Genomic DNA, 22,926 nt, shown 5'->3' on the forward strand with positions numbered 1-22,926 from the left:
GGGGTACTGTATAATTACACAAGTGCAGAGAATAATCCTATTTTAGTTCATTGTTCCTGTGCACAATTTGAAGAGCACAACAGAACAAAGGTATTTGATACTAAGTACCTACTTAACAGGTACTGGAAATATTCAAAAGAACAGAACACTGAACGGTAGGAGAGACAAGCCGTTTGTGGGACTATTATTGGCAACAACATAATTGACTAATTTATAGCTTCTACTAGATGAGAGCTGCAACTACTGTGGGTTGGGGAGAATAAAAGCAATCCTCTTTTGAAAATCCCTATCACACTCCCAGGCAGCAGGCTAGTCTTGCTAACTAAGGGGGTTGTCACAGACTGGTTGGACCCAGAGGAATGGTGGGAGGAACCAGCAGGGGAACCCCCAAGTGAAGAAGGCTCAGAGGGAGAAGACTGGGAGGAAGTGTTGGAAGCTGAAAAGGTAACAGGGCTTAGTGAGCTGGGAGAGTCTGTGGCTGAGAGAAGTCCAGAATTGGGGCAGAAGCTGAAGCAGGAGAGGAGGGAGGCCAAGAAAATGAGATGAGTCCCGCTCGTGAAGAGGCAAGGGAGTCTCCCCCCTCCTGCTGTGACAAGCTCCCCTTCCCACTGGTCTCCCAGAACCAGGAGAGGAATGAAGAGGGAGGAGGTTAGCTTAGTGGGAGGCAAAGTCTTGGAGAAAACCCTGACGAAGAGGGGACTTAGGCAGCTGTGGGAAGACATGAAGCTTCAGACTCAGCAACTGCTTCATGGAGGCAACCTGCCGCAGACGAGTCATTGTCCTGTGCAGATCCTGTTTTGGTTAACAAAGAGTTAACTCCAACTTGCTCAGTGTGATTTACTGCTGGCTCGCTCCTGCCAAGTGTTTGCAAAAAAAAAAAAAAAGGTTGTTTGTCCAGCAACTTATCTGGGCCTGCAGAAGCTGAACTTTATTCACAAGTTGTTTCAATGGTGTCAGTCCATATTTATTGGGTTATAAAGAGCAGCCATCCTTCATAGAAACATAAAATTCAACAATCATTACTTGGCATTTATATATTGCTTTTGAATGTTTTAGTACTTTATACGTTATCTTATGATTAGGTTCTAATTTCCATATCACAAATTGGGGGAGATTGAGGCTGAAATCCCTCCTAGCACTACATAATGTAGCAAGTTCATGGGAGAGGTGAGATATGAACCAGGGACCTCTGCAGTTTTACATTTAAGGGAACTCCGAACAAGAGAAAGAAAGCAAATTGTATTCCTATCCTCCCTAGAATTTGTGTAGCCATGGTATGAACTAGAAAGTCCACTCTCACTCAGAGTAGCCAATGTTATGGAGATTGTATACAACTGAAAGTATATGGCTAGTCTAATGCATCAGATAGTCTAGTTAGGAATAGAAAGAGAAACATTAGATTTTCATTTTTAAACTAAAGAATGCTTACATCTCATGACAAAAGTCAGGTCATAATAAAAATATTTTCACCTATCAGACTAGTTATTTTAGATATGGGTAAAGGATTATTTCATCCCTAGCTGCACAGAAAAAGAGTAAAGAGTGACACCCAGTGGAATAACTCTCCTAAGAAAAAGAAAACACTGAGCATCAGATCCTCTGGGGCATGAGTTTTTGTAGAAAACTGGCAGAGTTATAAAATGCATGATAAGAAGGAAAAGGGGATAAAGTCAAGGTAACTGGAAGATAATCCAACCAGACAATAAATCTACATTCTTCCAAAAGCTTTCTTGAAACCTGAAAGCCAAACCCATCAACAGTCTGGTTCAGCTCAAAACAAAACGTGTCAAGTATGCTCACAAACATTAGAAATAAATAATAAGCATCAAAATTAGTAAGGCGCTGTACAATCAAAACAAGCTATTTCTTTAGGCAACAATGAAAGACAATGCAAAATCTGGTTTTGATTTTGGAAGTGCTGCTTAGTAGAACTAGCAAATTACTTAATGAGGAAGTGAGGACCTCCTTATTCCAACAGACTTTTGGGAACTGACTGCTATTAATGAAAAGGGCTGGTGCTGCAATGTTTTTACTGTAATTATGTGTACATATTTACCGTATTTTTCACCCTATAGGACGCACTTTTCCCCCTCCAAAAATGAAGGGGAAATGTGTGTGCATCCAATGGGGCGGATGCAGGCTTTCGCTGAAGCCTGGAGAGGGAGAGGGGTCGGTGTGCACCGACCCCTCTTGCTCTCCAGGCTTCAGGAAGCTATCCCCCCAGCCCGGAAAGCTCCAAGAGCGATGCCAAAGCTGTGTGCAGCTTCGCCATCGCTCTGGGACCCGTTCTGGGGGCTGGGATCGGGGGAAGCTCAGGCTTCCCCCGCCCCCAGCCGCGCAAGCTCCCAAGAGCGATGCCGAAGCACCTTCGCCATCGCTCTCCGACCCGTTCTGGGGGCTGGGGAAGCTCGGGCTTCCCCCACCCCCAGCCCCGCAAGCTCCGGGAGCGATGACGAACGTGCGCACACCTTCGCCAGCGTTCGCCGACCCGCTCTGGGGGCTGGGGGCGGGGGAAGCTCAGGCTTCCCCCGCCCCAGCCCCGCGCCTGGGGGGGTAGGAAATAAAAAAAATTCCCTTTATTCCCCCCCCCCCCAAATCTAGGTGCGTCCTATGGGCCGATGCGTCCTATAGGGCGAAAAATACGGTAATAGATCTTACAATTTTTAATTCTATTAGTGTATATTTTTTTAAGGATTACAAATGTTTTTAGCTGTTCTTATGAGTCCTTGTCAGGGAGAAAGGCGGGATATAAATAAATAGATGAGGATGATAAATAGATGATGACGGTGATGCTCACAAGCGCTCTGCAAATATGAAGTCCTTTTAGGATTATGCCATATTATTCTAATCTAAACTGATTAAAATTGCCTCAAATATTGGAGGAGCTGAGATAAAAAAACACTTTAAAGGGGGGGGGACCCTCAGCTTTCAATACACACCATGTCACTATTCTCTACTCTAGAGTTATTTGTGCCACCTGATAGTTTTGTTTTATTTTGTGCCATTTTAAAACTGTTTAGTGTGGGGAACGAAAAGTTGCATTCTGTCTTTTGGAACTTCGGTCAACCATAAAAATAAAAGAATGCACACGACAATAATTCCAAGTTGCATTTAGAAATATAAGCAATTTCATGGTTGCTCAGCAACGTTTTGTTGCAACTTTCTCCGTTGCTCGATAAATGCATACCAGGGTGGTGTTCATTATAAGCAGTGGGGTGGACCCAGAGCTGCTCCCCCCCCCCCCCCCGCCAAAGAACAGAAGAGACTGCAGTCCAGTGAAGGTTCCCCACTGAAGATAGGGAACCAATTATCATTGATTCCTCCTTCCTACTTCTTTTATACACAGTCTGGGAAAAGTTGAGGGAGGGAGGCAGGAAATCTAACCACTTTCATTTTTATTTCCCCCAAATCCAAAACATTCGTTTAATAAATAAATAAATAAGTTTTTGAAGGTGTCTTTTATATGAAGAACACTTAAATAGTTTGAATGACTGAACACTGCCATAACCTTTTGCCCTCGTTTCTTTTTCTGATACTTTAAAGAAAAAAAAGGGTAACAGATCAGAGCCATTCAATTCTGAGAAGGTTATGTAAGGAGCACGTCATGCATTAGACCTCTTGAAGCATCGCATATCCTGTGCTGCTCTAAATGGGAGCTGGAATGTGCGTGGTATCCCTGTACACACAATTGAGGTTCCAGGTTGTATGGAATCCTTCATGTATACAAATGTACCTGTGAAGGCACAGGCCAAAGAGGGAAGGATTATTCGACACTCACCCACACCTGTTTAGAGTGATACAGGCCAGAAGAGGACTGCAAAAGTGACTAAAGGCAGAAAAAAACCAAATCATGTGCTCAGAGGTATTCAGATCTCTCATGATTACTAACCTGGTTAATTTTTTTGCTTTGTTTTTAAGATGAACCTTTTTATCCTACAGGGGCCACAGAGACAGGATAAACAGAAAAGATATAGCAGCAAGGGATAGGTGTAGGCTTCTAAGAGGCACAGGGAACAGTAGTCAAGAAAGACAAAGAGGAACTCTTACAAAACTCTGGGTTGATTCTTCAAGACATTCTTCCACAAGCCTCGGGATAGTATTGTTATTTATAAAATTTATATACCGCTCTTCATCCAAAGATCACAGGGTGGTTTACAACACAAAATTCAAAATGCATGACATAATAAAAACAATAACTGGTTCTCTGCAAAAAAAAATTAGGTTTGGGCTATGATCCTATAACGCACCTTAGCTAGGAGTAAGTACTGCTCTACTTAGTGAGGTTAACTTAATGAGGTTAACTTCTGAACAGACATTTATAAAAGGCTGCACTATGTATAGAAATTTGCTCAGGGCTTTTTTGTCAGCCGGAACTTGCCAGAACTCAGTTCCTGCACCTCTCAGGTGGATGCCATTGCCATTATAAGAGAACAAGGCTTATTATGGTGAGCTCTGGCACCCTTTTTTCCCTAGAAAAATAGCACTGGAGTTGCTTTTTATGACAAATACTCAAAGAATTACATTGCGCACGATGTAAGCTATTTAATTTAATCACTTCTCCTAAGAGAAGTTCCAAGGAAATTGTTTATCCTACTCCCCCTCATCCCCTCAAAATGCATTAAAAATCTGCTGTGGGGGGAGGGAGATGAACAAATGCCCAAATTAGAATGAATTCCTAATTTGAGAGCCACAAGGTCAGAACAGAAAGCACATCTGGCATATGAGCAGTTTGAGAAGAATTTGCTTGTATAAAGAATAGCTGGATGAAAAAGAACAAAATGTTATCGTCCGCAACAGAAACAGCCCAAGAGACCACTGACAAAATGCAAGAAGTGTTGTGCCTTACACAGTAACCAGATGGGTAATAATGGGGCTATTGGACTTGAATGCCAGGCTTTGCTTTCTTTATCATCAACACGCAATGAGAAGCTCAACCGGGATTACAAATAATCTGTCCCAGAAAACTAGAACTCTGGTAATGGAATTTCTTGAGAGCTATCGGTTCTACCAAAGTGTGGAATAACCAGAGAGCCGAAAAATCTAGAATGACCATCAAGGACATCAACTTACCACACTGTTGGAAGATCCATTCACATTCATACTGGACCTCTGTGTTCTCAGTGCATCACCATAGTCAGTGCCATTCACATTCATATTGCATTTCCGTGTTTTCAGCAGGTCGCCATAATCAGCGGCATCAAAGTTTGTTTTCCACACCATTACCTGTAAAGCCATTTTGAAACAGCTTTCAAACATGCAACGATTTGGGTAATAGCTTGTGTACAATTCACAGGATTAAGATTACATCTTCCCCAGAATAAATAATACTATGAAGCTTTTCCAAACTATGTTTAAGTAAGATTGCCTCCCCAGCAGAGTAGTTTCATTACAAGCTATTAATTTTTTTTAAAGCTTTTGAAAGATTGGCCCAGAGAGCACATGATGCTATTAAGTTTTTGAAGCTATGATTCCGTATTGCCAGAGAGCACTGATGCAAAATAAAACTAATAATAATAATAATAATAATAATAATAATAATAATAATAATAATTTATTTGTACCCCGCCCATCTGACTGGGTCTCCCCAGCCACTCTGGGTGGCTTCCAACAAAGATTAAAAATACATTAAAATGTCACATATTAAAAACTTCCCTAAACAGGGCTGCCTTCAGATGATCAAAAGCAACTTTGAGATTAGTAAATAAACTGGCTACTTTTTAAAAAAGTTTTCAAAAGCATGCAGAATGTTTGGGGCTCTAACAAGCCTTCATTGGAAGATCCACTTATTAATGCTTTCCCATTTTTATTTGTTTTAACAACACACAGAAACAGAAACAGAGAGAGAGAGCCGCTCAGTACAAAAATGAGAAGTTAGGCCATTAGTAAGTTGCCTCTATATAATAAATAGGTAAGAAACATAGATTAGATCCTTTGGGTAATGTCTGTGATTCCTATTAGCAGCTCTTGGCAAGGGCAGACTACAGGGGGAATACCGCTAACTGAGACGGCTAACTGATGGTAGGTACAGTGGTACCTCGGGTTAAGTACTTAATTCGTTCTGGAGGTCTGTTCTTAACCTGAAACTGTTCTTAACCTGAAGCACCACTTTAGCTAATGGGGCCTCCCGGTGCCACTGCGCCGCCGGAGCACGATTTCTGTTCTCATCTAGAAGCAAAGTTCTTAACCTGAGGTACTATTTCTGGGTTAGTAGAATCTGTAACATGAAGCGTATGCAACCTGCAGCGTATGTAACCCGAGGTACCACTGTACTGGAATCCTTAGGCCCAGCACACCTGAAGGAATGCATTCCCTCATACATCTCTCCCTGTTCTTTTAAGATCAGCAGGAAGTGTCAGCTCAAAGTTCCATCACCCCAGTGATGCCAGACATATCAGTACCAGGAGGCCAGGGCTTCCTCTCTAGCAGTGCTGCAACTTCTAGAGCAAGCTCATCAAAGAACTTCCTTAATTCTGACACCAATTTGCCATATTTCCACTCTTCCAGGCTTCCATGCTTCTAAAAGGCTGCTTTTGATATCTTCTTGTTTGTTTCTAGTTGCAATACTCTTTTGTACTCTGCCTCGGGCATTTTTATGAAAAGGTAGCAATTTTTCTTTTCTAAATTGCATTCAACTGCTTTCAAATAAAAAACAAGATTTCAATATTTTAAGGCAAGTTTGCAGACACAGACAATATTTTAAGGCAAGTTTGTAAACAGAAGAACAGCATGACCATAGCTAAAGCTCTTGCTCTCTCTCTTTCCCCATTTAGGCCTAGAAACACCACCAAAATATTTGGTCTTCCAACTGGCCCTAAAATCCCACTGTTGAGACACGACAGAGTTATATTTATCTAACTTATTGCAACTCATTTTCCTGAGCTCCATTTCAGCTGGTTTATCCTGTCTTCCACTACCAGTCATGGCTAAACACTGTAACACAGCCCACAATCTTGGACTCTGATGAAAAGGAATGAAAGGGCTGGGCAATACTAACATGCTGATGGCCTTTTATACTCGATCACCAAACTCAGGTGAAAAACAGTTTGCTGAACAAAAGTTTTCTAAGGAATCAGAGGAGACTCTTATCTGTGATGCCTGCCCTTGGCCCACTGCATTTTGTCTGTATATATATATATTAAAATAAAATAAAATAGGTCTTTATTGTGAAATTGCACTTGTAATTTGTTGTAATCCATCTTGAGTGAAGTGTATGAATTAGAAAAAAAGGGGGGAGTTTAACAGAAAATAAACATGAAGCAGATACCTGTTCATCGAAGCCTCCAGAAGCAAAGAAATCTCCAGTTCTCGAGAAAGTAACACAGGCAGCTGGTCCCTGTAAGAGAACAACTCATATAGTATGGATTGAACAGCCAGAAACTATATATTGAAACGGGCAGTGGGAGTGGACCTGCTTTTCTCTACTATCTATTGCAAAATATTTGTTGCAATCCCCATGTAGTTCAATCACAACTAAGCATTAATGTTGACTGAAAGCATACTTATATCCTGCTTTGCAGCCCCGAGAGGCTATAAAGCAAAGAGGTTGCCGCAGCAGCTTACAAAATATTCTCTGGAGTCAGGAACAGAAATAACATGGTGTCCCCATGATGCCAAGATTATTCAGGTGGCATTCCCCCTCCCACCTGCATCCCACTGAGGTCCTCTGAGGCTGCAAGGGGGTGAGGCTGAGCAGCTAGATCACACGCAACCCATGATGGCAGCATGTTTTCCCTTGCTGGCAGGCAACAACTCCCACTGACGTCCTCGGAGGCAAGGGAGTGGAGCTGAGAATGTACAGCTATGACACGCTAAATAACCTTACCCAGTGATAGTATCTTGAACCTTCAATTATATTTGCACAGAACCACCCACAGCCAAGCAGAGCAAGGGAAGATGCAAAATTTAGAAGTGCCTACTCCCTTTTTTTAAAAAAGATCTCCAGAGTGTACGATAGGTTCCAAACTACTAAAATACTAGATTTAACCTCAAAAAAATTGCTGGCTGATTAAATTATGTGAACAAAGTCATGCCGTGCAAACTTTTGAAAGTAGCTGGAATACAAGTTGGTTACAATAATGTTATGCTCAACCAGCATAGTCATTCAATCCCAATATTCCAAGGTTAGTGCTTCTCCGAAGATAAATTCCCCTGAGTAAAAACTGAATGTACCCACAGATTTGTTCTGCACTCTTCTAGCCACTTACCTGGGATTAAGCTCCACTGAACTCAATGGGACTTATTTCTGAACTCAATGGGACTTATAACACACATGCACAGGGCCATCTGTGCATCCCCAGATGACAAATCATGGCCACTGAATGTAAACAAGAGACTAACCATTTGTTTAGGGCAGTTTTGTCACTGGTATGATTAATCTAGAAATAAGTGTGTGGGAAATATAATTCCAAACGTTTATGTCCAGAATCTGCCAGATCTCATTTTGAAGGAGACGTGAAATGTGCATTACTGAGCTTTACAATCAGATGATTCCTACCTCAACGGATTATAATCTATGTAAATTTTTCACACAAGGGAGATACTGTACTTGCAATTGTACATTATCCTCAACATTATGCTTAGGGACCTTTTTATAATAATGAGCAATGCAAATTCCCACAACTATCTTCCTTGATTTGATTAAATTAAAACAAAGCAACCACAGTGAGTATATGGATTCTACTGCAAAACTAATCTTAAAACCCTATCTGCGCTATACATCTAAAGAGCTATGATACCACTTTAATCAACCATGGCTTCCCCTAAATAAACTTGCAAAGTGTAGTTTGTTAAGGATGCTGAAAGTTGTTATTTGTTATTCCACTGACAGAGCTACAATTTCCATTCTGGGAACTGTAGCTCTATGAGAATAATAGGGATCTCCTAACAACTTTCATCATCCTTAATTCCCAGGATTCTTTGGTAGAAACCACGACCATTTAAAGTGCATCTAATATATAGTGCAGATGGGACCTTAATGTGAGAAACCATAAAAAACAGTAGCATTATAGAAGCATTTTAATATTAGTCCAGATTTAATATAGACACATCCACTGGGACTTGTTCCAGATAAAACTACTCAATAAATATGCTTAGATTTGCTTCTACTTGAATTATACAGTACTCCTGTGTTGTACCCACACCTATTCAGTCTTGTTAATTCTTTGAAACAGACTCTCATTTGTGGTCTATACGTTACATTCTATGGCTCCCCACTAAAAAAAAGTTGTGTCTCTAAAGATGATTATAGCCTTGTCTGTATCAAGCCTGGTTTATCTATCCAATTACATGTCCTGAGAATGGGTCTAACCTACTATCCCAATAATTGTTCCAGCTTTCCCTATGCTGGTGCCCCCCCAGATGTTGTTGGAATACAATTCCAATCGTCTTTGGCCATCAGCCATGCTGGGTGGGGCTAATGGAAGTTGGAGTCCAGCAACATTTGCAGGGCACCAACTTGGGGAAGGATGAATTGTTCTATCATGTAGGACAAATTAGACAGCAAGTACAGCTTTATCAAAAAACAAACAAAAACCCCACAACCCTCCAATTGACACACAAAGAGAGAGAGGGAGAGAGACGCTGTACTTCTGCACAGGTTTTAATGACCACCCAAGAATGAAGCGTTCTGTTTCTGTACAAGTAAAATGTCAGCAGTGGGCCTATGTATTCATTCCAAGTCCTGTTTGTACTTCAAGAAGAATGTATTCCATAAACTGAAAGCCTTAAGACGCAATCACAGCAAACCAAATTTTGCAGCTGCAAATATCAGCAGCGAGTTAAAACACCATTTCCCCAATGATCCTTCTGGTATGAAGAGTAAGCACCATTATAATTGAAGACAGCAATGTAAACTTGGCAGCCTTCTCTATGTAAACTAGTACTAATCAGCTAGTAATGAATTCCTGGTAAACCAATAGTTGCGTCAAAGCAAAGCGCTTCTAAGGAATCTGAGGCTTCTCTCATGAGTAATTGTCCCAGAGCACCAGTCCAGTGTCAGAACAAGAACCAAATCTGAACCAGGCACTAACACGCAAATTACAAGAATTTAACAAGCTGTTCATCCAAGTAACGAATATTCCCTGTAGACTAGTCACTTGACTTACTGTCATTTCTATCAAAAGCCATTTAAAGCCTAATTATTAATCATCATCATCATCATAAATTTTATTTATATCCCACCCTCCCCAGCCGAAGCCAGGCTCAGGGCGGCTAACAACAATCAAATAATCAAACAATCAAATAATCCAACATTCTAAAAACATTTCATTATAAAAATTAATTAAAATCAAATTAATGGCAAAATTATGTGCAGGTTGCCAGAGGAGGGAGTCAGATAGTCCTATAAGATTCAGAACATCTATGCTATTAGGTCCCACAGAACTCCATCTCATCTCCCACGCTTGTTAGCACCTACATGAAACTGATGAGCAAGGTCACCCAGAGATTTTACACTCCCTGCTCTATTTCTGTTTTACATTGGATCCAGGTGAGGCAGCAAGGCAAATGAAGAAAGGTATGGCAACGAGAGCAATGGCTTTTCTGTACTGCCAAGCAAGCATTGGTTGAAACGTACTCCATGAAATGGAGTTTCAGACTCTTTGGAAGCCAAAGAGAAGGAGAAAGGAGAAGACAAAGAAATACGGAGAAGAATTTTCAGTGAACCACTCAAAGCAAAGGCAGGAGCATAAGAGAGGAGACCCAAAAAGACTTTTGAGACAACTGCACTCCTGCCTTTGAGAGGAGAGGGGAGGCAAATCTACTTGAGTCCATTATAATATCACAGGAGAAGGTGTAGTGTACACAAACATGTGTGTGGAGCTTTGAAAGGTCTACAGTAATAAACGACTCATGTCTAAAGAAGTTCTCCTCACCTGATGGCCATGAAGTGTATATAGCAGTCTCCCCTCTAGTAAATCCAGTATTTTTAGAGTTGAATCGTTGGAAGCAGTAATGAGGTAGTTTCCAGAGGAGTGAAAAGACAGGCAGTTCACTGAAGCACTGTGAACTAAAAAAGAAAGACAGCACAAGTTACCAATACAGTTTGACATTAAAAAAATACAAACTGAAATAGAAAGGTGGATAAGGTCCATACATCCATACAAAAAATGGCTGAATGGCATTTCCCCCCTTCTTATGATTTTCATCCTATATCTATGTAAGTTTTCAAGGACCCTCAGAAAAATCTAGTCCTATGAAAACTGGCACTGCCTCAGAAGCTCAAGGTCTGCAATAACTGCAAGTTAAAACACATACACACTTCTTTTCCTCCAAATTTTAATTTTTAACGGAATAAACACATTAGTCCCAGTTGTAGCAATAAGCAACTCTTCAAAGATTTCTGACCAGTACACCCATCTTGAGCCCCTCTGGTTAGCTGCACTGATGTCAGATAGGGCGTGAGAAGCCATGAGAAGGCAACTACCGTATTTTTCACTCTATAGGACGCACCGGACCATAGGAGGCACGGGACCATAGGAGGGGGAGAACAGGGGGGGGGGTGTTTCTTGTTCTCCCCCTCTAAAACAAGGTGCGTTCAAGGTGCATTCACCCGAGCCTGTGGGGCTGGCAGTGGGGGGAAGCACTGCTTTCCCCCACCGCCAGCCTCAAAGATCCCTGAAGCCTTTGGAGCTCAGCGCCCCGCTGCTCTGCAGAGGCTTTGCGCACAGCCATCCCCAAGCTAGAAGAGCGAGACGGAGCCCTCCGTCTCGCTGTTCTGGCTTTGGGCTTAGCTGTGCAGCCTGCATTCGCTCTATAGGACGCACACACATTTCCCCTTAATTTTTGGAGGGGAAAAGGTGCGTCCTATAGAGCGAAAAATACGGTAAGTAGTAAGGGAGAGTTGTGGAGACAGACATCAGACTTGGAAATCCAAAGTTCATCAGCATCATCTATTAAATTAAACAGTATGTATGGCTCAGATACCACAAGCAAAGTGTAATTCAAAAGACCATGGTATGTGAAATATCTCTGGATTAAAAGCAACCTAAACCAGCTTCTGTATATTTGAAAAGGAAGCGAGAAACTGGAGTCTTCAATCCAATTTGTTTACACAGAGGAATTCCCTACAGCTGCAGTAGCATTTTATTATGAATATTAAGCTTTATACACAAAATACCTTATTGAAACAAAAATGTCATTCCTGAAGTTTAACTAAAACCTAGCGCACTCTCTCTGCATAATGGTGTGATCACTTTTTATTTGATTTCTTTAGCTTTGGTACTGTACGTTTTAGAAAAATTATCTTCTTTTAAGCCAGGTGTGGGGAAGCTTTGGTCCTCCAGATGTCGCTGAACTACAACTCGCATCAGCCTGAGCAAACATGGTCAATGGCTAAGGATGATGGGAATTGTAGTACAGCAACAGCTGGAGGGTCAACGCTTCCCTATGCCTGTCCTAAGCCAATGGTTCTAATTCTAAATTCTGCATGCAGCTCTTTCTGATGCTTGGAAGCTATGATGGCGAAACTACCTTTTTTGTTTAATTATCCACTTCAAGAATCAAGCTACAAGTTTAGCAATGAAGACTTCTGACAGCGCATTGTTTACCTTGGTAATGCTGCAGAAGCCTATTCATCCTAACATCCCATACTTTCACTGTGTTGTCTGTGCCAGCTGCAGCAATACATGTACCACTAGGGTGGAAGTCCACATGAGGCACAAAGCTGCAAAAAGATGGGAAGACAAGATCAAATCTCTCTTCTATTCTGGAGGAAGAAAACAATATTTTAATCTAAGCAAGTAGCGAAAAATACTAGCTCCTCAAAAGTTGTTCTTACTAAACATTGTGCTACTTCATAGTAAATTTCCCCTAATTTTATCAGCCAGTATTTGCCTTCCCACATGGTAAAGTCACCATGAGACTTTGCTCAGCCCATTGTATTGACTATTTCACTGCAACACTGGCTCTCTGTGCAGCAAAGAAAGCCACAGAAGGGTGGGCTGCACTATCTTCCCCATGGTTTCGGGATTAGAGAAACTTCCATTAGGACGCTTATCTCTTTGGATGTGATTATAAGGAGCCCTACAGAACACTGCTCACTCCAGAGAGCAGTCTTGTCCTCTCTGCACAAAACTACTGTAAGCTGTAACATACAATCTCACAGGTAACACAATATTCTCTTAAATTAGAGCCTTTAATGATTTTACATAACATTAATAAATAAAATTAACCTAACGTGTTGAAATCAGTGATTATGAAATTACCGATTCCTGCTAAAATACTGAGGACTTAAAAAATGGAACAACATTCAGTCTCCTATAGTCTCCTGAAACATCTGAGCTGTCAGACATGGGGAAATGAACAGGAGTAATTGAAAGCTGAGAACTGCTGAGACCATTAATGGCGCAACTATTTTGACTATTAATGTTGTCAATAAATGAATTTGATAGCTTATTGAAATTTGCATCTTCAAGTTACGTTAGATAAAACTTTGTTTTTGTAAGTGGGTTTGTTTTGCTGTCGGATTTTTAAAACAGACATTAAAAAAAAAGCAACATCATCCCAAAGATTAAACATTCCTTTCTCCAATTAAGCTCCAGATGCAAGTAACTGCTGAGCCCTTGGCTGACAATCAATGTTTATTATATTTTGCCTCAGTCTTCCACCAGGGAGTCAAGGTTACACTTCTCCACACTTATCCTGCTTTAGCTTAACCAACAACCCTGTGAGATGAAGTAGGCTGGCTGAAAGACAGTGAAAGGCCCATGGTCACCCAAACAACTTCAGGGCTGAGAAGGAATCACAAAAAACCTTGCATTGCCACAGAAGAGCCTAAAAAAGAGAAGTACAGCCGTACCTTGGAAGTCGAACGGAATCCATTCCGGAAGTCCATTCGACTTCCAAAACGTCTGGAAACCAAAGCGCAGCTTCAGAAGCCCCGTCGGACGTTCGGGTGCCAAAGAGCAATCGCAAACCGGAACACTCACTTCCGGGTTTGCAGCGCCCAGGAGCCAAAACGTCCAAGTACCAAGGCGTCCGGGATCCAAGGTACAACTGTATCTGCTATTCCCCAGCACTCTAGGAAAGCTAGAACACTAAGACAAGTTCATGCATGACCCAATTGAATCCAACACCCTCTGTGGTATGTCCTCAAGTCCCCCATTGGGGACAAAAGTGAGCCTTATCCCAAATCCCGGGTGGGAGTGACTTTCATTGTTTTATTTCTACGTATTCCATATTATATTATGTTGTTAGCCACCTGGGGCTCAAAGAAAGGTGTGACAGAAATGTTTGAGATAAATAGGAGCTGTCCTAAGGGGCATGGCTGAGCGAAGCGAAAACAACGTCCAGAACACAGACACGTTTTAAGCATAGACTACAAATAATATTTATGGCACTAGTCTTCAACAAGACTCCCTCACAATACAAATTTCTATCACACGTGGGTACATTCAAATGGGCACAGCCACCATGTAAAACCAACATTGTTTTTAAAGAAACTGTGACAACTAGTGAGCACTAGTGTGACTCAGGCTGAAAACTCATATAATAAATGTTTGCGAGTCTACACAAAAAACAACAACCTATGCACAAATGCAATTGTTATTATCTGGCTTCTAAGCTTAGTGTGGTGTAAAACGTTATATTGAAAAATTTAGAGAATGTGACCAAATTACAGAGAATGTTCACAGAATGAAAGATACAGCAGATAAGGAGATACGTTCTTGTACATCAATATAGCAAAGCTCTAATCAAGGTTCCACAAGCTGAAGGCCAGTCCCCTGAAGCCCCAAGGAATTGCACCAATACTTGCCCACCATGTTCACAGAAAGAATGTATACATTCTCTGCTTGTTTTATCCCAAAGTTTGACAGTTTTGTCATCACTGGATGATACTATCAATCTTCCATCTGGAGAAAACCTAAAATAAATACATTCATTAAAGCAAGATTAGGAGCAATATAAGCTAGATCTGGATTGTCCTCAGTGACAACAAGACCATTATTTCAAAAGTCAATGGCTAAGAGGCACTTGTGCTAAGCAAAGAGGGTGTTATTTAACTAACTTTTACTCAAAATAGACTTACCTTTGTCATGTTCATTAATTGCAATGGGTCTACTCTGAGTTAAAACGTAGTTGAATACCACCCATAGGCCTTTTTCAAGGACTCTTCTGATTGTAATTTGTTTTAACCAATTGTAATGTTTACTTATAGTTGGTAAGTTGCCCTGGGACTATAAAATGAAGGGCAGGTAAGAAATTCAATAAATAATAAATACTGCTATTGATTAACTCTTGGGAGTTTCCTCTTTGACAATCTATCTCAACAAGATTCCATCAACTATGCATATAGTCAGAACAATGGACTTTTCTATACATGGACAATCCTTTTGAGATATTACAGTAACCAACAAAAACCATAGCATTAAAATGTAAGCTTTTCTATTAAACAATCCTACTGGACCAGTAATTAATGAAATACTGTATTAATGAAATACTGTACAAGTAAGTCTTATTTTTCCTTACAATTATTTCCCCTTTTCCCCTCTTTTTGTTATCTAACATTTAAGCCTCTTTGGCAGTACCAGTAATTATTAGAAACCATTTTAAAGAACAGTGGTCATAGTCAGTAGACTTATCGAAAACAAAGCACATAGAGAAACTGACATGGAAGATCAGAAACCAAGAAGACCAAGTATTTGTTACAGATTGGAATAAATTCGTAGTTTATCTTAAAAAACCACAGTAAGCAGTTAAAATCATCGGTAGCGTTGTAATGAAATTTGTAACGTGAAATTGGTAAATTAGGGACACACAATAGTTGGAAAAATTACAAATATGTGTGTGGGGGGTTAATTTAAGAACCCATGGGAGGGAGGGGAGGAAATCGGAAGGGTCACACAACCTTGTAATTGGATACATGTAAGAGATAATATAGTATGTATAAAACTGTGAAAAAATAATAAAAATTTATTACAAAAAAGAAAGAAACCAAAGCACTTATTGAAATCTATGGAATCTATGAAATCTCAGGATGAGTTAAGATAATGCTGCTTGGTTATATCCAACTGACGGATTCTTCTAACAATGACAGTTCCCTTCCAACAAGACAGGAATTAGTTGGAAACACAACTGAAGCTCTGAAAGGGGGCTAACTCCTAAAGTATATGGATAGCCAGGTTAAAAGATGAGTGGGTTTATAAGTGAGTTAAGCAGAATTTCAGATCTTCCTACAGTTGTGTACTTTTGCTATACAAACTGGTTTTATGCCATATATATATCACTGCAACAATGTCAGGGGGGAAAGAGTTTTACTTACTTTGCACAGCGAACCCAGTTTATGTGCTGACTTAGTGAAAATAAGAATTTTTGTCTGTGGACTGCCCAAACTTTAACTGTTTTGTCATCAGAGGCTGTAACCAATGATTGGCCATCATTAGAAAAGTGAACACTTCTGACGGTTCCTGTATGAGCCTTGAAGGTAGTCGATTCTCCCTTGCTAAGTTTAGGGGAGGAAACACAAAAGATTAACATACTGCATTCCACACAGTATGAAGCTAATGAACATTTGCCTACTGGCTTCTAATATATATATTTACATTAGGCTAAAACTGTTGGTTTAGGCCTCTGGAGCATACCAAATACAGGAAGAAAACTGTTTTACTTAAATCTAGTTACTGGAATGGCTCCTAACGCAAGACAGCCTGTGTTTGTATCTTTTACGCAGAACTAAAAAAAAAAAAAAAAAATGTTTAAAGTGGTAAACGTCAAACAGACTCGTTCCAATGATGCAATTTAAAGAAATATCATGTAAGAACATCACATCATAGGTCTTGCTACAAAAAGGAGAAAGACATCTAAACATGAGGGGCATACTGTGAGTTTGAGAAACTTTACAAGAGTAATTCACATTTAATTATACACATACATCATTCCGCCCTGAACTTTCTTGCACAAATAAGTGACAAGCTACAAGCATATTTGTGTATTCTTGTATATGATTCTACTGCTTACATGAAAGTACAGAACATCAAGCTGAGAAAGGTCAGAGCCAGGGTTTAAAAAATAAAAAGGGCACCGAGTTCCCTCTTCTAAATATATTTCATAAAATTTATACACCACTTGATTGTAAAAAAAAACAACCTGAAATGTGTGTGAAACATAGGAACTGCCTTGTAGCAAGTCAGACCGCCCATCCATCTGGCTCAATATTGTCTGCAATGCCTGGCAGTGGCTCTCCAGGATTGCAAACACAAATATGCCCAGCTCTACCTAGACATGCAAGGATTTGAAGTCACAACCTCCTGCATGGAAGCTCTTCCACTGAGCTACAGTCCTTCCCCAAAGCTCTGCCAACTGACACATACAGTGGTACCTCGGGTTACAGACGCTTCAGGTTGCAGACACTTCAGGTTATAGACTCTGCTGACCCAGAAATAGTACCTCGGGTTAAGGACTTTGCTTCAGGATGAGAACAGAAATCGGGCGGCGGCGGCTCAGTAGCGGGAGGCCCCATTGGCTAAAGTGGTACCTCATGTAAAGAACAGTTTCAGGTTAAGAACAGACCTCCAGAACGAATTAAGTTCTTAACCTGAGGTGCCACTGTATTTTCTTCTCAAATAGTGTGTGGCTACTTTTTAAAAGGGACGCGGGTGGCGCTGTGGGTAAAACCTCAGTGCCTAGGACTTGCCGATCGTATGGTCGGTGGTTCAAATCCCCGCGGCAGGGTGAGCTCCGTCGTTTGATCCCAGCTCCTGCCCACCTAGCAGTTTGAAAGCACCCCTAAGTGCAAGTAGATAAATAGGTACCGCTTTATAGCGAGAAGGTAAATGGCGTTTCCGTGCGCTGCGCTGGTGCTGGCTCGCCAGAGCAGCTTTGTCACGCTAGCCACGTGACCCGGAAGTGTCTTCGGACAGCGCTGGCTCCCGGCCTCTTAAGCAAGATGAGCACGCAACCCCAGAGTAAGTCACGACTGGCCCGTATGGGCAGGGGTACCTTTACCTTTTTACTTTTTAAAAACTGGAGTGAAAAGCTCTTTGTACATACACGGAACAAGAATAAAAAACTTCTAATTCAGCATGTTTCAAAAAAAACCTGAATATCGCAGAAGGAACATTTACAATATCGATATAGTTAACCTTTCCTCAAGGAAAGTGTACCCCGAGGCCTTCCAATGCAACACAAACTAGATGGGATGAAGCAGTAGCTTTTTCTTGTTGAAGCAATATGCTGATCGTCAACTCATTTTTAACAGGGACCATACGGTCATACCTCGGAAGTCAAACGCAATCCATTATGGAAGTCCAGTCGACTTCCAAAACGTTCGGAGACCAAGGAGCAGCTTCTGATTGGCTGCAGGAAGCTCCTGCAGCCAATCAGAAGCTGCGGAAACCCCATTGGACATTCGGGTTCCAAAGAACGTTTCCAAACCGGAACACTCACTTCTGGGTTTGCGGTGTTCAGGAGCCAAAACATTTGACTCGCAAGGCGTTCAAAAACCAAGGTATGGCTGTATTTGGAATCAATCTACAACTAGAGGTCAATAATGTGAGTTCCGTCCAATAAGTGTACCCACATGAGCTGACACACAAAGGACTTCTTAACCTTGTCTTTAGTGTGAACAGCAACAGTGTCTTTGCCATTGTTCTTCCCTTATATACACCTGTTTTACAGTGAAAGTCGATGCACTTTATCCAGAAAAATAATGTCCGCCTTCATCGTTAATAAGCTGTCATATTCACCGTAACTGAACTTGGTTAAAACAAAAAGCCAAATTCAAATCTTGGAAGACTTTGGAGAGAGCGGCTGTAACTCATTGGCAGAGCTCACGCTTCACCTACTTTAGATCCCAGATTCAATCCCTGACGAGGATCCCCACGCAAGGATAGAAATAATATCCCGCTCTGAAAGGCTGGAGAACCACTGACAGTCAGTGCAATGCTGAGTAAGATCAGCAAATGGTCTGGCTCTGTACAAGCAACTTCCTGTGTTCCTAATAAGAGAAATAACACACATACAAAGTGCTCAGATACATATACTTACACACTTGGAACCCACAAGCGAACTGTTTTGTCTCTAGAACCTGAAGCAATCAGATGGCCGGATGGTGAAAAATGCACACTCAGGACTGCATCTTTGTGACCCACAAAGCGGTAGGCTCTCATTTGAGGTTTCATACTCCAGATCATCAGGCATGAATCCATAGAGCCACTTACTGACAAAAAGAATATACCACCTTTCAAAATTATACTCAAAGGAGAGATCACACTTGGCATACACACTTGGCAGGAATTTCAGTCACTATTTCAATTTCTCTCTTCCTTTCCCTGAATGAAAGTACAGTGGTACCTTGTTTTGAGTCTGGGATCTGTTCCGGAGCCCCGGAAGCTCAGCGAAAGGGGCGCTTGACAAAGAGCCACTCTGCGCACACGCGTGGAGCGGTTTGCGCTTCTGCGCATGTGCGAGTGGCAAACCCAGAAGTAACCTGTTCCGGTACTTCCGGGTTTGCCGCAGACGTTCGCCGAAATGGACGCTCGACACGGCGGACATTCGCGGAGGTATTACTGTATTCACTAATCACAGAACTGAAGGCAAGCACACAAGCTTTCCAGTTCATCCCCGTAATTGAGAGAAATACCTCTTGAAGTATATGCAGTCTCACCTTAAAAACAGGCAAGGAAGGAAACCAAAGAATTACAAGCAACCATTTAGAGAATTTAGTACAAATATCCTTTATTATCACATCATTTTAGCTGCTTCCACCAAGCTATTTGTTTTCAAATATTTATATACTATCCAACAAAAAAAGTTCAAGGGGAATTTCAACTAAAAAAATAAGATTATAATCCATAAATATATGTGATGTTTTAAAAAATAATAATCAAAAACTGAATAAAACTTAACAGATCTGCATGGTTGAACCAGCCTTTCATCTTATGACTCAGTTGCTCTGCTGTAAAATCTCAGGTTTGTTGCTACTTTTCTTAATATCTGATAGCTAAAACCAAGGAAGGTACTTTAGTATGCTGTCAAGTCCAAACAATTTGGGAGAACTGCTAAAAGCAGACTGAGTGCTATTTTGTTCTATGAAAGAAAACTATACTAAAGAAAATTCTGCTTAGCTGACAACTTACCTAGCTGTTTATTATTTAGACTGAAATCCACACTCGTTACAGCATCACGGTGCCCTTTGAAATGCCTCTCCAATGTTGGATCTTCCTGCAGGAGGAAAGAAGTCGATATTGGACTAAATTTTTGTACGACTACAGACAGTATTTCCGAAGCAAGAAGCACACTTTATATGTTTCTGGATGCTGCATATCTGCCATAGCAGGCATCGTTTTTATTGTGATTTCTTACTGGTTTAACAGTTTCATTTTCTAATTTGCTCAGTCTAGTTTCAGATTAATAGCACAGCCTTTTACTGTGAGTTGCCTGCTTGGAACAGGCAACAAGGAGTTCCAATCAGCTCAGGATGCACGCGAGCAGAGAAGGGACAAGCCACTCAGTTCCTCATCCGCCCGCCCACTGCATTTCCGCAATGGCCATAGGGGAAGGCAAGTCCTGTCCTCCACAGCCAGTGTAGAAACCAAGTGGGCTGGAACTGGAAGGCAGACAAGGGTTGGAAAGATCCATCTGTTCTCCATTGGCTCACTTGGTAGAAACCAAGTAAGACAATCCTGTAGGTCAGTGGTTCTCCACATTGGTGTGGCAGGAGAAGATGGCAAGTGTGGCAGAAAGATTCAATGACAATCAAAAAACAATTTAACATTTCAGTGTAGCATAGTATAGTATATTACCAAAATATTTCTTTTTAAAAAATTTAAAAACATTTATTCAAATGTTACAATACATTTTCAATCAATTTATTTCTTTTATTTGCATAATATGGATAGATATCTTTTCAAAATGAGAGCAGGAGTGCCAAGTGATACTGAGGACAAAATCCTAGTTGTGATCCAGAATCGCTGTGCAAAACATCATACTTTCTGTATGTCCAATGATTGTATTATAAAGTAATTGTGTTCTATGTTATAAATCAAGCACTGCTAGTTGTTGTTTCTTTTTGTTTTCCAATGCATTTCTTATCAGTAAAAAAGTTAACAACTACAAAACACACAAAGGCAAGGAGAGTAGAGCATAAGGGCAGAATTCATACGGATATTTTTTTATTTCACAAAAATGCTGGAGCCATGTTCTTAAATGTAAGCATTTAAATACTGTACCATTCTGCATACTCTGTGGGAAGTGCAGTAGCGGCAGAGACAAATGACAAGCACCAGACTCACACATGTATATTCTGTACACTGAGCTTTGCAGTATACCTCTCTTCCTGGGATTCTTTTCTTCAGAATCTAGTTTAGGATGCACAAGGCCATTTTAAGCTACAGAGCTCTGCCCAAGGATTATACTTTAATACTCTGATTAGATACTCTCAACATTCAACACACAAATACTTCTTTGGAAGGATCAGTGCAGGGCTGTATATAAACTATAATTCCAAAGAAGCAGTGTTCAGAATTCAGCTTCCTAATAAAGTGTGTACTCATTTTTTTAAAAGTTTCTATCCCTTGTGACTGTGAAAATATACCATATTTGTCTGTGTGTTATCAAATCCTGCTAAAACTGCAGAAGCCAGGTTTCTTGCATTTGTTTAGCAGTTTCAAATTGCAAATTGATTTAATTTGAATACTCCAGCTCATCCTGTTACATAAACTGGATGTTCTTGTGTAAAATTTTATTTTACTAAACACCATACACATAGACCTGGGATAATTTTGGGGAAGAAAGCTATCCAAAATGGATTTTAATATAAAAAAGGAAGATGAAATAGCCTTTAGCCTACAAAAGCCAATACCATCTATTGAGTTTGTTAGTCCTTAAGGTGCCCATGACAACAGTTTGATCCTGCTGAATCAGACCAAATGGTATCTGGATCAGACCAAACTTCTAGTCCAGTATCCTGTTCTCACACTGGCCAACCAGATGACTATGGGAAGCCCACAAACAGGACATGAGTGCAACTGCACCTCTTTGATCATGATCCCCAGCAGCTGGTATTCAAGGGCATACTGTACTGCCTCTGAAACAGACATCATGGCAAGTAGCCACTGAGATAGCCTTATCCTCCATAAATTTGTCTAATCCTCTTTTAAAGGCATCAAGTTGTGGCCATCACTAAATCTTGTGATAACTTTTTATAGAACAGTTCTAAGAATTACAGTTTATATAACGTGATCACTGACATACAGTGTACATGCAACACCCAACTACATTCATGCATATTTTCAGCCACAGGTGTACACACCTGTCTCCTTAAAATGTATTGTGAGTAGCAGCTATTACATCACAATCCTAAGTATATTTCCTTGGAAACTCTCCTAGAATCAACGGAGACTTAGGGAGCTTCCAGGTCATCGCTATTTGGAGTGGGACTCAAATCCAGCAACAGGCAAATTGAGGAGCTCTCATGCAACAAACCCACTTTCTCCCCACAAACCAGACTTTTTTTTGCTGTAAGGAAATTGACAGGAAAGTCACTGGAAAGTTTGGAAGTCATTTGCTTGATGCAGCACTGTCTAACATCCACAAACACAAATCAGAACGAATGCTTGTTAAATAACCTTCCTGCAAACTTTGTGCAAACAAAACAACCATGAAGTTGTTACAGTGCTACACTTTTCAACAACAAAAAAGAGGTGCCAGTACTGCATACTCCTGAGTACCCCCTGAAAAAGCACTGCTTCTAAGTAACAATAAGGGGTTTGTGGTATTTGATCTAAAAACGTTTTTAGGTTTTTTTACAGCACCACTAAAATGATATAAAAACTGCAATGCTCCAGAATGTCTATCTCTACACGTTGTTTTTCAGGTAGTTCCTGCAAGTCAGGCAAAACAACCCTGACAAAACCCACTCAGGAGGCCAATGTGAAAAACAATACAACCTAAAATTGCAAAGAAGCAAAAATGGGCAGGGTTAGCCTTAGG

At 40.7% G+C, this 22,926-nt stretch overlaps 1 protein-coding gene across 4 annotated transcripts in view; it reads right to left on the minus strand.

Moving 5' to 3' along the window:
• The window catches only part of POC1A (POC1 centriolar protein A), a 39,717-nt gene that overhangs the window by 15,424 nt on the left and 1,367 nt on the right, over positions 1-22,926 (minus strand). Inside the window, exons 2-9 of one of the 4 annotated variants that reach the window (XM_083429476.1) lie at positions 20,073-20,157; positions 18,982-19,936; positions 16,259-16,438; positions 14,753-14,860; positions 12,546-12,661; positions 10,872-11,005; positions 7,265-7,333; positions 5,071-5,223 (exon numbers count right to left, since the gene is read on the minus strand). In XM_083429476.1, the coding sequence (XP_083285602.1) occupies positions 5,071-5,223; positions 7,265-7,333; positions 10,872-11,005; positions 12,546-12,661; positions 14,753-14,860; positions 16,259-16,438; positions 18,982-19,214 (993 nt within the window). In that variant the 5' untranslated portion in view covers positions 19,215-19,936; positions 20,073-20,157. The remainder of the gene's footprint in view (positions 1-5,070; positions 5,224-7,264; positions 7,334-10,871; positions 11,006-12,545; positions 12,662-14,752; positions 14,861-16,258; positions 16,439-18,981; positions 19,937-20,072; positions 20,158-22,926) is intronic. The other 3 variants (XM_083429477.1, XM_083429474.1, XM_083429475.1) reach the window with 3 other exon arrangements.

Source organism: Podarcis tiliguerta, assembly GCF_965153285.1.
Source record: "Podarcis tiliguerta genome assembly, chromosome: 2".
NCBI classification, from domain to species: domain Eukaryota; kingdom Metazoa; phylum Chordata; class Lepidosauria; order Squamata; family Lacertidae; genus Podarcis; species Podarcis tiliguerta.